At 35.3% G+C, this 16886-nt stretch overlaps 1 protein-coding gene across 5 annotated transcripts in view; it reads right to left on the bottom strand.

Annotated features, from left to right (window-relative positions):
• Positions 1–3794: 3794 nt before the first annotated feature.
• LOC111510684 (calcyphosin-like protein) overlaps positions 3795–16886 on the bottom strand; it is a 71164-nt gene continuing 58072 nt past the window's right edge. For all 5 annotated transcript variants that reach the window (XM_074183651.1, XM_074183653.1, XM_074183650.1 and 2 more), the window contains exons 2-5: positions 13725–13883; positions 12783–12960; positions 12278–12487; positions 3795–4147 (exon numbers count right to left, since the gene is read on the bottom strand). In XM_074183651.1, the coding sequence (XP_074039752.1) occupies positions 4046–4147; positions 12278–12487; positions 12783–12960; positions 13725–13883 (649 nt within the window). In that variant the 3' untranslated portion in view covers positions 3795–4045. The remainder of the gene's footprint in view (positions 4148–12277; positions 12488–12782; positions 12961–13724; positions 13884–16886) is intronic.

Raw genomic sequence — 16886 nt, 5'->3', positions numbered from 1 at the left:
ATAAGACCTCCTGTCAACTGTGCTGCTACCCCAGTCAGAGTCTACAAAACCCAGTAATTGACCAGAACCCTTTTTATACTTAAGACAAAAATTTCTGGTTTTCTGCAAATATTTTAAAACTCTTTTTGCGGATTTCCAATGACTAACATCAAAGCAACTATTGTACTGACTAAGATAGCTGACTGAGTAAGAAATATCAGGTCTCGTCATTACGGCTAGATACATTAATCCACCAATGAGCTGCCTATATGGTAACATTGAATTACAGTTTTTGTCACCCTTATTTAAGCTTAAACCATTTTCCATAGGAGTATCAATAGGTTTACAGTCAATCATGTTGAATCGAGTCAATAGTGAATCAATGTATTTACTTTGATCTAGGGTTATAACTTTGTTTTTCTTATCAATGCACACACTTACTCCCAAAATATGTTTGGCCTGACCTAAGTCTTTTAGTTTAAAATGGTCTGCCAATTTCTCTTTCAAATCTGTACTTTCGGCTATGTTGTTTGAGAAAATTAAAAAATCGTCAACGTATAGTGCAATCACAGTAAGAAAACTATTGACATGCTTTATAAAAACGCAAGGTTCAAGAGCTGATTCACTATAGCCTAGACACAACAATATATCCTCGACTTTTTTATACCAGACACGTGACGCTTGTTTTAAGCCATAAAGGGCACGTTTTAACCTTAAAACTTTGCCTTCATATCCTGATTTGATAAAACCCTCAGGTTGTCTCATATATACAACTTCGTCTAAGTGTCCGTGTAAAAAGGCCGTAGTTACATCTAAGTGACTTACGTCTAGACCTAAATCTACAGACAATGCCATTAGTAACCTAAGTGTAGAATACCTAACTACCGGTGAGAAGGTTTCACCATAGTCCACTCCTTCTCTTTGAGTAAAACCTTTCGCCACTAATCTAGCACGATAGCTTTTATTATTTTCAGTATCACATTTTATTTTATATACCCACTTGCACTCAACCAATGTACCGTTCGATGGTAGGTCGACAACTTCCCACGATTCATTTTCCACCAGGTTGTTCATCTCTTCCTGCATGGCCTTTTGCCACTCGTCTTTGTCGTTTCTACCCATAGCCTGTGAGTATGTGGTTGGGAACTCCTCAAAACAGATGTTGCTATCTGCAGCGCTCAGATAAGTAACATAATCCTCAAATTTCTTTTCTTTTCTTTCTCTTCCAGATCTTCTTACTTCTGTTCGAGTTTCAACATCATCAGCATTGTTTGGAATATAGTCTGGATCTAAATCGTCCAAGTCAGTGAACGAACTGCCTTCACTAATATTCTCAACAGCTGGATTGGAATCTAAATCCCCCACAGCTTCTGACATTCCAACAACTTCTTCATAGTTTACTACTTCTGATGTATTTTCAAATCTTTTACTTGTATAGTCTTCATAAACTATGACATCTCTACTGGTTGTTATGTCATCAATGTCTGGGTTATAGACTCTATAACCTTTGATATTCTCTGAATAGCCAACAAGTATGTGTCTTTTTGCCTTTTTTTCAAATTTTGTACGCTTGTCCTTAGGTATATGCACCATACAGGAACTTCCAAAAATTTTGAGCTTTGACAGGTCCGGTTTTTGTCCTACCCAAATTTCATATGGTGTTTTTCCATCAATACCACTTGCTACACAACGATTTCTTAGATAACTAGCAGTGTTGACTGCTTCTGCCCAGAAACGTTTTTCTAAGCCAGCATCAAACAGTAGGCATCTTGCTTTTTCTATAAGGGTTCGATTATGGCGCTCAGCAACCCCATTTTGTTCTGGCGTGTAGGCATTGGTCATTTGGTGTATTATTCCTTCGGTTTTTAAAAATGTCTTAAACTCATTTGAACAAAATTCACCACCTTGATCTGTGCGGAATACTTTTATTTTTTTGCTTTTCTGTTTTTCTGCCATAGCTTTAAATTCTTTAAACTTAGAAAAAGCTTGACTTTTAGACTTTAAGAAATACACAAATGACATGCGACTACAGTCATCAACTAAAAGTAGAAAATACCTAGAGCCGCCAATGGACACATTTTCCATGGGACCACAGATGTCACCATGTATTATGTCTAATAAGTTCAGACTAAGCTTACTTGTATTTGAAAAAGGTAATCTTGTTTGTTTGCCCTCACAGCAAACTATGCAGTTAGATTTATCTATGTTTACCTTCTCTTTTAGTGATAATCCATTCACACAATCCTTCATTTTGTACATATCTTGGCTGTTGATGTGAGCTAATCGTCTGTGCCACGTTTCAGGGGATATGGCCAATAAGCATTGTTCTATCTTCAAGTTTAGTTTATAAACGCCGTCTACTAAGCTTGCTGTAGCTATCTGTACACCAGAGCTATTAACAATCGAACATCCTTCGTGGGTGAATATAACTCTGTTACCTTTAGCAATAATCTCACTTACTGATATGAGGTTTGTGGTTAGTTTTGGTATGCACAAAACTTCTTCAACTTCTATTTCATGAGATTTTCCATTACAATCTGTGACAATATTCAAACTCCCAGAGAATTTTACTGGTAAAATTTCTTCGTTTGCCACTAAAATTTCTTTTACAGTTGCTTCTGAACAGTCATGCAGCCAACTTTCATTAGGAGTCATATGTTTACTGGCTCCGGAGTCTAGGTAAAAATCATTTTTATTATATTTGCCACTAAGAAATACTGCACTAAAGGCATTTCTTTGTGATGAATTTGATTTTTCCGGACAATGAGACATGTAATGCCCAGTTTTCTTGCACTTAAAACAAATAATTTCGGTTAAATCCTTTTGTTTTTGTTTTTGATATTTGTCGTTTTGACTTTGACAACTGTCTGACGATTTTCTGTTAAATGTCTTTGCCTTGCCATCTCTTGGTTGTGTCGTAAAGTTTCGCTTAGCTACGAAAGCGTTTCCACTTTTGCCTCTGGTGGTGCCATCTGTGCACATGTCTAATAACTTTGTTTTAATTGAATCGGTAGTAATCTTCATACCTGAATGCTCCACTGCCATGATCATGGGTGCAAACCTTTCTGGGAGACCGGCCAAAAGCAGAGAACCGATCCATTCCTCGTCGATGTTAAAACCTGTCCTTTTCAATTTCTGAGACGTTTCAACGACTTGGTTGACGTAGCTTTCCATGTTTTCACAGCTTTCCAAACGAAGGGATATTAACGTACGCAGGAGCCCGATTTTTCTGACAAAACCAGTGTCTTCATAGAGGTTTTTAATTTTTAACCAGACGTCCTTTGCGGTAGCGGCATCTTTAACGTGCATATATAAAGAGGGATCAATGGTAAGGATGAGTTTTGCCTTCGCTTTCGCGATTAAAACTGTGTCCGTCTCGGTCCCATCAATACATTTGGTCAAGCCCTCCAAGACAAAGATGTTTTCCAGTGCAAAACTCCACTCGTCGAAGTTCTCGCGACCGAGTAGTTTTGGACAACTGTTTAAATAGTTGATCGACATTTCACTTTACTGAATGAACAAACTGCGGTAACACTTGTTTCAATGTTTTTATTTACACGTGGTGTTCTGGGCACATAACCTATTAAAAAGCAGGCGGAAGGAAACAATAAAAACACTCCGACTTGTTCAACTATCAGCAAGAAACTGCTTTATTAGAAAAAGAACGGGAATACAAAGTAACTGCTACATATGCTACTAGAGGGCGCGACAACTAACATCTTTTATTTTTAAGCTAATATCAACAATATATATATATATATATATATATATATATATATATATGAAATAAGAAGGAAGGATATTGATACCATCAGTAATCACACAAAATATTTTATTTGATATTATCGTGAATACAAAAATAGACAACCAGTGAAACTTGTTCTTAACTTAAGCAAAATAGTATCGGTTATAAAATATTTTAGCAAAAAAAATACGCAGGTGTTAGGGAGAATGGAAAGATAATACCAACTTTCGCTTTCACAATTACAAATAAGTTATTCCGTGACTTCTATACTCATGAAAAGTTAACTGGAAAACTTGTGTCAAATTACTATGCTTTAACAAATTACAGTTTATACGCTTGTCTCATCATTAAATCGAAATAGCAGTCGTTATCTATCGATGCACTAATTCCACAGTAGTAATTATAGAATTCTTCTTTCGTTACCTGAAAAAATATAAAGAATATTTCAACTTGGTAATCTCTTCGAAACCCAAATCATAATTTTCTTTGACTTTATTGCTAAAATAGTATTACAGACTAAGAAAACATCTAATTCAAATAACTTTTTTCCCACTATTATCAAAAAAATACAATGTAATGCTTTTTATGTATTTCTGTTGAAACTATTTTTTTGTTTTCAAAGGATTCAACTTTGGACAATTCCCTAATAGTAAATGTGTAAATGTTGAAATGTGAATATTTTATATTCGTTCAGTTTCTTTGCTTTTATTTAGGTGAGTCCTTCTGAGTTTTCGATTCTTGGCTAGTTTTTTTTATAACGTCGTTGAAACATAGATTTTTGAATTGATTCTCTATCAAAAGTAGTGTCTCCTTTTCACTTCCCCTCTCTACTAGTGCTCATATCAGATGAAAAAATACAACGATCGTAAAAACAATATTCATTATCAAGACCTTCCAATTCATTTTTTTCATTTTTTGTCAATAAAATGTTACTAGTTTCTGGATCCTCCGATACAGACATTAAATTTCAGTTACTAGAAAGTCCACTAAGTATTTCTTTCCAAACCAGTTGACAAAAACAGAACGTTTCTCTATTTGTGATTATGACTCTTACTTTAGGTAATAACACAGGGTGTTAATTTGAAAACTTCCCACCCTTAATACCTTCCTTCCAGTAAATAATATGAGGAATCGAAAAAACTGTTCAATTTCATAGACAAGGGGAACACTTTCAAGGAATATTTGTAGCCCTCGTGGTTCAACCCCTAAGGAGGGGTAGATGTTACCCTTAGAATCCTGAATGGGAAGAGGTATCAAGTGGCACATCTTTTTGATTGGCGTTCAATTTTGCTTTCAATGATACTTTGACGTTGTATTTTTTGATGAGCAGTTTCCGAAAAATAGCGTTCTAAACTTACACATGTAATTAGAATTTGCCTGTTCTGAGATGCATTATTGTATTGACTCCTTTTAATAGAAGTGATTAGAAGAGTAGGTGGCACCGTTCCAACCCTTGAATAAAAGGAATAAATGTATTACGCGTGTAATTTTTCATTTGTTGGTTATTGTCTTCTTACAAAATAAAATTTAATTTGCGAGAAAGACATTTCAAACATAAAATCTACTTACGCTTATCTTATAAACTGTTCGAAAATGTCTTCCATTTTGCTCTGAATAGTAATAAAGTCTGTTTTTCGAACTCCCCTCTAACATTACGGAAAACTTCACTAGGAATGACTGGCATGCTGCTGTAATTCGTCTTTTGAATTCTTCAATATCAGAAGGTTGTATTTTATAAACAACGGATTTAAGATGCCCCCAAAAAAATCAATCTAAGGATGTTAAATCCGGTGATCTAGGAGACCATTCAACTGCTCCCCTTCTGCCAATCCATCTATCAGGAAATCTCTCGTTTAACCACTGTTGGACGGGAAGAAAATACTGAGGTGGAGCACCGTCCTGCTGTAAATGTAATAGATCCTCCTGCCAAAGTTCATTACTTTCTGCATCTATTTGAGTTTCTAGCTCGTGAGTTATAAGAGGATCGATAGTCTCTTCAAACATTTCAAGGTACAGATTGCCAGTCAAGTTTTCGTCCAGAAATAATGGACAAAAAATGGCATTTTCAAGAATACCAGCCCAAACATTAGCTTTTTGTAGCTGTTGTTCGTCACTCCATATCTAAAATTTTGTCTAATAACATTGTCATTCAAAAAAATGAACACTCATCTCTGAAATAGATGTTCAACAAAAGATTAGGGATGGTATTTACTCGATGAGACATGTTTTCACAAAACTCTATTTTTCTATCATGATCACCCTTGAAAGAATCTGTTTTTTTTAAGATGAACTGTATGCATTTTCAATGCTTTTCTTTGAGTCTCGCGTGACATCAGTTCTGATACCGATCGTAAGGAGCTCGTGGACTCTACAGCAAATGTTTTCAAAATTTCAATTTGAACTGCTTCATTTAGTACCCTGGGGTTATTTTTTTTCAATTTGTCACTGAACCAGTTTCGCAAAACTCATTCACCAAATCAAGCACATACCGGTGACTTACAATTACAATTTGGATGTCTTTCGTTAAAAAGACATGCCGCCCTTCATGGGCACTTTTCAATTTCTCCATAAAGTGTAATCATTTCAATTCTGTTCTGAAGAATGTAAATTATTTTCACACTTTTATAATCTTATTAAAGCAATCACTTAACAACCCAATCACTTAACAACTGTATGCACAATACTATCACATCGTACAAATTTGCAAACCAATTTTTTGCCAGGAAACAGAAACTTTTTACAGCAGAAGTAGCAAAAAAGGATGGCTATCTATACACTTTCAGCATTGAAAATTCAGCATTTACTAAACACAACTTTACTACCATCTACGTTTTACTATTAGACTACTTTTTGATGTAAATTAATTGGAGCTAATGGCTAATGGTACCACCTAATATTCTTACCAGTACTGGTCAAACCATGCATCTCAGTATAGGCGTACTAATAATCACATGTGTAAGTTTAGAAAGCTATTTTTCGGAAAATGCTCATCAAAAAATAATAAGTCAGGGTACCATTGGAAGCAGAATTGAACGCTAATCAAAATGATGTGCCACTTGACTCCCCTTCCCATTTAAAATTCTAAGTTAGGAAAGGTTAGGTCCAAAGTGGGTGAGTTTATTTGATCCTTCACCGCAACCCGCAAGGGTTTATTGTGGCTCACACCTATTCACACTCGGCCAAATAAACCCAGCTTCTTAAGCCGATTAGTTTATATGGTGAGTGGTCCCCAGAGGGGCAGGCACAAAGTGTATGCTCCGTTAATGAGGTAGTCGGATAGTCAAGTTGCAAGACTCCCACCTTAATACCCACGACAACCTTCCCATATGAGGGTTTTTGAACGTCAGCTACACCTGATGATGCCTCAGATTCAGCCGTGTCGGACTTTTTCGCCTCTGATTTTGGTGAATCATCACTTAAGCGCAAACGTTTGCTAACTTGCTCATGGGGGGTTTGTTCCCCCACCTGAGACAGATTCTGTGTAAGCCGTTCAAGAATTTGGTGCAAGGCGGTTTCATAATGGACCCCGCTCTTGAGGAGACGACTCAGTCGTTTTCTGGCTGCACCGCCTAACCTTTTTTTAAGGTTCAGTTGTTGGATCAGGAGTTGGGGAGTTGAGAAGCTCTCGCTCCTGAACTAAATTTACAGGGAGGACCGTTAGAGTCGTAAACTCGATATACATCTCCTCTGTAGATTCGCTCCTGATCTAAGTTTACAGGGAGGTCAGTTTGAGTTATAAGCTCGACATCCATCTCATCTATAGACTCAGCATCAGAAAGAATATTTAAGTTTACTCTGTTCATAAAAGTCCCTTGAGTAGCTAGGGAAAGAAGGTCAATCACGGCAGGGCCCCGCATTACCGTGACAAGGCGATGCTACAAAGAGAGGGCGCCCGGTATCTCGAAGGTTCCGTAGAGACAGCTGATAAGCTCAGTGTTATTCATCCTCTCGGCACGGATACACACACCTTACGATTAAGCCATCGTTGGGATGCCATTCAGTTAGGGAACAACAGAACTACAAGTGATTCTGTCATTCCCGTATCCAGCGGGGCTACGTGGAAGCAGGCATCCGATGGCCGGTTCCCACATAGCAATAGATATTCCAGGTATATTTCATGAATATACATTTAAGGATATTGTATTATGCTATGAATATGCCATGGATATATATATATATATATATATATATATATATATATATATATATATATATATATATATATATATATATATATATATATATATATCTTCTGGAGAAGATATATATATATATATATATATATATATATATATATATATATCTTCTGGAGAATATTCCCTGGAAGTGCTCCTGGCGAACCGTTGATATATTTTAAGAATATTCCTTGGGAATATTCTTGGAATATCTTATAATATTCTTAGAATATCTAAGGTATATTCTATTAAGAATATTCCAGGAATAGAACCCGAGGAATATTCATAAAATATTCAGGATATTCTTAGTTTATTGCAGGAATATACAATAGAGAAACACCATAGAATATTCTTTAAATATATTTCATGAATATTCTAGGAGTATTTGGAATATTCCAAGAATGTGACGAGTAACCGCTATTAGGCATGTATATATTGCATTTTGATACAAGATTCACACAAGTAATAAAACACATAATATTCATAAACAAATATATTTTAAAAACAATATACACTGAAATGTTTGACGTTTCAACCAATATTTAAAATAAAAAATCTAATTCAAAATATTTATTCACTGAATAAAATATTCCTGAATACTGTCATATTACAAATATTAGAAATGTATTCAAATTAGGATGTTCCTACTCTCAAACAAATGTATACTAAAAAATATACTAAAATAACAACTCTGTGAATTCATCAGCACTAATTAAAAAATAATAAATATATCATTTCATTGAAAAAGAAAAAGTGTATTACATCAAGAAATAGGTTAGGTTAGGTTTCTCACTTAGAAAAATAAAACCACAAATGAAGTATTTAAAATGAGTGGTATGATGGGTTCTTCAATGAGTTTCACTTACTTAAAGTTATTCAAACTTTGCTCACCAGAATAGTTTTCCTTATATTTGTCCAACAATGCATCAGCCAGTGTTTCAATAGTAATACCTGAAACAAAATGTACATTAACGTTCAGTATCACTATTTGAAAGTGGCACAATAAAACTGGAATAAAAATCAAATAGATATTTTTCGCATAGGTTACTCGTCATGAACATTTACAACATTTTATGACTTGGAGAGAAACTTGCATTGTCTTGTTGAAAAGTAATCGTTACGTTTTCAGTTCCTTGGCGCACCTGCCTGTACCAGGTACCACTCTGTTTCCTTTTGGGCAAATTGATACTATCTTGAAAACGAGTGATAAAAATTATGAAAACAAATGATACAAAAGAATGTGTCATTCACTTACTTTTCTCTATTGAAGATACACAACTGAAATCACTCTATTTCAAACATGTACTTAGTCAAACCAACAAATCCCACACACGAACTCTCCTCGAACCTAAAATGAGGTATAGTAGGTTAATCACCATGACTTTACTATCGATACTATTGCATTTTACTTACTTTTCTTGAAGACTGAATAGATGCAACTCTCCTGTTTGAAGATCCAAAATCAAACTATTCGCTGTACTGCAAATTGGACAACCCCAAATTATAAATGGTACACTGAACGTGACAGAATTATACTTTGATAATAACACCAACACATCATGCATTACACACGCGAACCTGCCACGTCAACCGCCATGTTGAATCAAATGTCGAATTTAACGCAAACGCAAATGTACCATGCATTAAGGGACAGCCGCTTTCACAGAGCTTATTCGACTGTCGCGCGCTACACTTCAATTGACCAATGAGAAACGTTTACTCCAATTATTCACTTCCCCATTTCTCTGTTTCCAGGATTTTTCGCTTTGTAATTAAATAATTTCAAATACAAAAAGACAAATAGGATGAGAATTAACCAATTTATTGATGCAATTGGTTCATTTATTGGCCCATTCAAATTTTTTTGTCGTTTCCAACAGTTGCTGTTGGAGCAATTCATCCAGAATCTTTGCGTTGAGTTCAAAAACTGGTTAACACTATCAGGGTTATATACATTAGGTTATGCATTCGATTAAGATCTTCAAATATTTTTGTTTTTAATAATATTGAATTATTTGAATACGTTATTATAAGATAATTCAAAATTCCATTGTATAGAATATTCCAAAATATACCGAGGGGATATATTCTAAGAATATACCATATGGTATATTCGATCGACAATATTCTTAGAATATTCAAGGGAGAATAATCCATTTACAGACATTCTACGCACATTCTTTCGGGAATAATCCTGCCATATTCATTCAAGCATATTCTATGAATATTCTAAAGGCATGTATATATTCCAAGACTATTCTATGAATATTTGGAATATATACGTTCGTTTTATGATATACAGGGAATATTCCATGAATATCTAGTGCTGTGTGGGTTTGCTCAACCCCCACATTCCAAGCCAATGCACTCACCGAAAACAGCAGTGAAAGATGAACAAGGACAGCCAACCCGCCTAATGGTAACATTAACCCCTCCTAGAGGGTTGAACCACGAGGGCTACAAATAGTCTTCGAAAGTGTTTCCCTTGGCAATGAAATCGACCTGTTCTTTCGATTCCTCATATTGTTTACTGGAAGTAAGATTTTAAGGGTGGGAAGTTTTCAAATTGACATCTTGTATATAATACCTAAGATACCTACATAACGTATAAACATTCTCAAAGTTAGTGAATTTTATTGATGGTGTCGTGTCCCAGAAGGCCAAAACTTTGGAAATCTCAACCTTTACGGGGACTGTTCAAAGTATAAGTGGATGTTCAAATTTCACTGGCTACATACATTCGATTAGCGATTTTTTATTTTTTATGTCTCGAATATATGTTCACAGTTTCGCCTATTAAGCATGTTAAGTTTGTTGGTGAGAGGTATAAAAGTAAGAATTGTTTTGCGTGTTCAGCGACTTTCTGTTATCGAAAAAAATGGATCGAAGAAATTGCATTCAAGTGCTCTAAAACACTTGAAATGTCGACAGTGGAATACGGTGATAGTACCCTGAGTCAGAAAAATGTTCATAAGAGGTATCTACAAACTTTTCACAGTCAAGAAGATGTAAATGACGACGCTCGCCTTGGACACCCCAGCACATCAACAACATTTGAAATAGTTGAGAAAGCGAACAAAATTGTTATGAAAAGTCGTTGAATTACTATCAGAGAAGTTACTGAGGATGTTGGCATATCGGTTGGCTCATGCCATGCAATATTTTCGGAGATTTTGGGCCCCAAGCGTGTGGCAGTGAAGTTCGTTCCAAAATTCTTGAATTTGACCAAAAACACAGTTTAAAAAAACTAAAAAACACGTTTTTATATCATATGAAACAAAGAAGTAAAAAGTAAATATAGTTTTAAAAAACCAAAAAACGCGCTTTTAAAGAACATCGAACTAAAAAGCTAAAAAGGTTTTTTTTAAATACGCTTAAAACAATGACGAACGAAAAAATGCTAGTATCTATTATTGTGGAAAAAAGCGACTGGCGCTTGATATACAAAAAATATGAAACAAAGCCATCTGCCCGCGAATAGATCAAGAAATATCAAGGAGGTTGCGTACAGCGCCATCTGCCCGCGATTAGATCAAGCAATAATGCCCATAATTCTGTCAATACAGATCCCGGGCTTGAGAGTTACAATCAAACAAACATACATACATACTTATAGGTGAAGATAATATAAAGTGTGAAAAACCGTCGCATGAGCATCGCTTAGGATTTGTTGAATGAAGCCAACGGCGATCCAGATTTGCTTAAAAGGGTCATAACTAATGACGAATCATGGTTATATGGTTATGACATCGAAACCAAAGTCCAATGGTCCCAATGGAAGAGACCCGTAGAATCAAGACCAAAAAAGCACGCCAAGTTCTATCAAATGCCAAGGTTTTGTTCACTGTTTTCTTCGATTGCCATGGCATAGGGCATCAGGAGTTCTTGTCACTTGGTCTTACGGTCAATAAGGAGAATTATGTTGAAGTTATGCGCCGCTCGCAAGAAGCAAAACGAAGAAAACATCCGATGTTGTGAAAAAAAATTCATGGTTTTGCATCACGATAATGTACCTGCTCACTCGTCATTGCTGGTTCGCAATTTTTTTACAAAATCTATGTAATCATGCCCCGGACACCGTATTCACCAGATTTGGCCCCCAAACCGAATCGCTGAGAGAGCTCAAGGACATAGCGAAAAAGTGTACTATATCTGAGGGGAAATATTTTGGAGGGGTCAAAAAATAAATTGATTAATAAATACATATTTTTTGAGAAAAATTAAAATCCATCTTATTTTTTGGACAGCGTATATAATTTATCGATTCTCACAATCTCTGCAGATTCTAAAATTAAGGATGAAATATTCACTTCTTTTCCGACTTGGTGTGAATATTTTCATTCTGTATGAACGCACAAACGAAAAAAAGTTTATCTACCTTTCCGTCTCTGGTTGCGTCTTGTTCAAAATTTCCTAATAATTTCGTCAAAATTGACTCTTCACTTTCCTCCCCAGAAATGTAACGTGGATGGGATTTGACATTGTAAACATTTTTTAAATCTTCGATGGTTATTTCACCGTCACCTGTCTTATCCATTTTTTTGAAAGCCTCTTCAATAACCTTTTTGCGGGAATCACTCAGTGGTGGCTGTAAAAAAATGGTATATACTAATCAAAAGCATGTCAGCCGATGGAATGAAATATTTGTTCACTATGCACAGAGATGAAAATTCTTTCTAATGAACGTCAGGTGCTCAGTACATATTAAGTCTGAAGAACTCTTTCTTGGCCGAGCTCTGAACTGTTTGTTCTGACGAGAAAAACTTGTAGAGAAATGTATTCATGCGAGTTACCCGTGTGTGTAAAATATTTTATATGGTTTGGATATTTCTTTATATACAAATTTTACACTGCTTTACCCCTTCTGTGAAGTCAAAACTCACCCTTATATGAACTAAAAACTCATCCAAGTTGACACTTCCACTACCATCTGTATCGAACTTCTCAAAAATCTCTTTTGCCTCATCATCACTTATCTCCATTCCCATTTCTTTCAGGCCCAACGTGAATTCTTCCAAGTTCAAATTTTTATTGCCATCATCATCCATTCTTCTGAATATCCTTTAAAACAGACGAAATTTGTCTTAAAAACGAAATAACGAATGGAGTGTTTAATAAAATTAAATATAATAATAAATTACCAAATAGTCAATGCATTTCTTATGATGACATCTATATAATGGGGCAACAAAAAAACTAAGAAACTAAGATTCTGCACTGATCAGAAACTAAGTTTCTGCAGCACTGACCACAAAACTAGAACGTACTACTTGGTCTGAAAAATCTCGGGCCTAACACCTAGATGTCGATAGTGTCGATGTGGAAGCGCAATTTATTTTCAAATCCTTCGAAAAATAAAGCCAGAAAAAGTAAAGACTATTTTCCGAAATTTCTGTTTTTTCCGGATATCTCCGGATAAACTCGGAATTTCAAAACTTTCTCAACGACATATTGTTACTATCTCTCATAGTTTTCAAGATCCCAATGGTGAGGATCGAATTTGAAACGCCCTGCATAATAACCTATCAAGAGAGATAAAATTATGAACTTTGAAGGCAAACTACCCCTCCTTTAATGGTAGTTTTCATTTTTAGGTACCTATGGTGGAAAATTATACACACTCATACTGTAGAGGGGGAACTTGTTTACTCATAGATGGTAATTTCTCAAAGGAGGCCCCTCTACTTGTTATTGTTACTAAAGATGCCATTGTATAGCGAAACGTGTCGCAGTTTTGTAAACTGTCAAGTGGAAATTCACGTTAGAGTTTTTTTTAATACACAATTGAAGCGGCCACTATTCCATTTTATAAAATAAATACGTACCTCCCAAGTCCCAAAATGCCGTTAGCGCCTCTTGAGAGACACAATAATCGAAGTCTTTGTATGGGGTCGGCAGAATTGCCCATAGCTTGGAGTTCTCTTAGACTTTTGGAGGCCATTTCGGATTCTTGACGAGAAGTGGCACTTTGAGGTCTCAACATACTGAAAGTAATGAAATGAATTCAAGTTATTGATATCCTATGATACGACTTCTGAGAATATTTTTATTTGTCTCATAGCTTATTTTGTAGAATTTCATTAGGTAGGACTTCCATTGTCTAATAATACAGGCTGATTCACGGTGGATGGCACATTAGACGTTTCTGGTGAACCAGACAACGGATCACTTTGAAAATTTAATGGAGGGCATATTCGGACATTCTCTAGCCAACTAAAATATTTTCGACAATGCGGTGTTGCCGCTTCTATTAGAAAGCAGTAGCAACTTTGATTTTTCAAATGGAACACTCTGTATATAATATTATTTTTGGAATCTCCAACAATTGCCCGACAACTTTTCTTGATATTTCCCTATACATCTGTTACCATTTTCGAAATAAAAATTAATTTCAATGTTTTTCTTCGAAAATCATGACTTCTAAAAATGCCGATATCTTTTAGTTAAGAAGTACTATGATATCGAAATTTGATTTGGAGTTAACTGATACTTGGACACTTCCCACAAGTCAGCCTAATCTCCGTTACTTCAATACAGGGTGGTAAAAAAATACAGTTTTTTCGTTTGCTTGAAAAAGTTGCTGAAATTTGATTATTTTAAATGGAACACCCTGTATATTATTGAAAATTCGGAAAGCTGCTGAAATTTGCTTTCTTTCTATGTATATCATACCTATACCTAACTAGTCAAGTTTCGGACTTATGAACATTTATTTGTGAAAATGTCCCTTCAGAATGGTATTTCCATTCGGTATTTGATAAGCAGGCCATGATTACTATTTGACAGTAGCGTTGTGACATTCTCCTAATAATATCGACATTTTCGTCACTTCAGAAGTTGCAAATACCTTCAAAACGATGGAACAAAACTATTCAAACGAAGTTCTTATGAATTTGTTTATTATTTTTGACAGTGTGTCAAAATTATCAGCAGAACATGTAGAAAGTTCAATGAAATGTATCCGAATCTACCGCCAATGAACCTCAAGAAATTTATACGAATTCAGAACAATTTCAATGCATTTGGATCAACTTTAAAAGCACCAAGAAACTTGCCTCGACCCGTAACTTTCGAAGACAACCAGATTAATGTCTTAGAATATTTTTACGCATTTCTCGAGTCATCGATAAGAAGTGCTGAAGAAGATTTGGGTATAAAATATTCATCGGTTCAAAGAATCTTGCGAAGACATAAAATGCATGATTATAAATTCACCAAAATTCAAGCAATGAAGCCTCAAGATCCTCAACAGAGAGTAGAATTTTGTGAAATGTTGTTGACACGCATTCAAGAAGATCCACTTTTTTTAAATAAAATTATTTGGACTGATGAATCGAAATTTTCGAGAGAAGGGATTTTCAATAGAAAAAATCGTCATTATTGGTCCAGTGAAAATCCTCACGTCACAAAAGAAGCCGGATTTCAAGAAAAATTTAGTTTTAATGTCTTCTGCATGTTGATGGACAACAAATTGAGGTACGTGATATACGAGGAGTCATTAACATCCAGAAACTACCTGAATATTTTGGAGAATACTGTAGACAGTTTCGTGGATAATCTGCCACTCGAAGATTATCGAAACTGTTGGTACCAACTAGACGGAGCTCCTGCACATTGCACAAGAGAAGTGAGCGCAGAACTGGATAGACTATTTGACGATCGGTGGATGAGGCGCTTGGGACCATGGAATTGGCCAGCGAGATCACCCGATCTTAATCCATTAGATTTTTATTTGTGGGGAATGTTTAAAGAAAAAGTTTACAAAATACCCGTGCGTTCGAGAGATGAATTGTTAGAAAGGATTGCCCAAACATTTGAAGATTTGGATCCCAATGAAATCAGATCTGCCACCACGAAAGCAGTCAACACCCGCATTTCAAAGTGTTTGGAAGTGAACGGCCAGCGATTCGAACATATTTTGAAACATTCCACATGATTGTTTTACTTTTTTATAATTATTCATATCAATATTTCCAATTTCAAGTTTCTTGGTGCTTTTTTAAAGTTTATCCAAACATATTGAAATTGTTCTGAATTCGTATAAATTTCTTGAGGTTCATTGGCGGTAGATTCGGATACATTTCATTGAACTTTCTACATGTTCTGCTGATAATTTTGTCACACTGTCCAAAAATAATAAACAAATTCATAAGAACTTCGTTTGAATAGTTTTGTTCCATCGTTTTGAAGGTATTTGCAACTTCTGAAGTGACGAAAATGTCGATATTATTAGGAGAATGTCACAACGCTACTGTCAAATAGTAATCATGGCCTGCTTACCTAATACCGAATGGAAATACCATTCTGAAGGGACATTTTCACAAATAAATGTTCATAAGTCCGAAACTTGACTAGTTAGGTATAGGTATGATATACATAGAAAGAAAGCAAATTTCAGCAGCTTTCCGAATTTTCAATAATATACAGGGTGTTCCATTTGAAATAATCCAATTTCAGCAACTTTTTCAAGCAAACGAAAAAACTGTATTTTTCACCACCCTGTATTGAAGTAACGGAGATTAGGCTGACTTGTGGGAAGTGTCCAAGTATCAGTTAACTCCAAACCAAATTTCGATATCATAGTACTTCTTAACTAAAAGATATCGGCATTTTTAGAAGTCATGATTTTCGAAGAAAAAAATTGAAATTAATTTTTATTTCGAAAACGGTAACAGATAGGTATAGGAAAATATAAAGAAAAGTTGTCGGGCAATTGTTGGAGATTCCAAAAATAATATTATATACAGAGTGTTCCATTTGAAAAATCAAAGTTGCTACTGCTTTCTTATAGAAGCGGCAACACCGCATTGTCGAAAATATTTTAGTTGGCTAGAGAATGTCCGAATATGCCCTCCATTAAATTTTCAAAGTGGTCCGTTGTCTGGTTCACCAGAAACGTCTAATGTGCCATCCACCGTGAATCAGCCTGTATATGAAATGATTTTAAATCCCTAAAAGAACCAAAAAAATAGCTGAAGGTAACAATT

The sequence above is a fragment of the Leptinotarsa decemlineata genome, unplaced genomic scaffold, assembly GCF_025532065.1.
Source record: "Leptinotarsa decemlineata unplaced genomic scaffold, Ldec_3_MD MMD2_tig00026340_RagTag_RagTag, whole genome shotgun sequence".
NCBI lineage: Eukaryota > Metazoa > Arthropoda > Insecta > Coleoptera > Chrysomelidae > Leptinotarsa > Leptinotarsa decemlineata.
The sequence above is the reverse complement of the archived record's forward strand: the minus strand, read 5'-3'. Positions and strand labels throughout refer to the sequence as shown.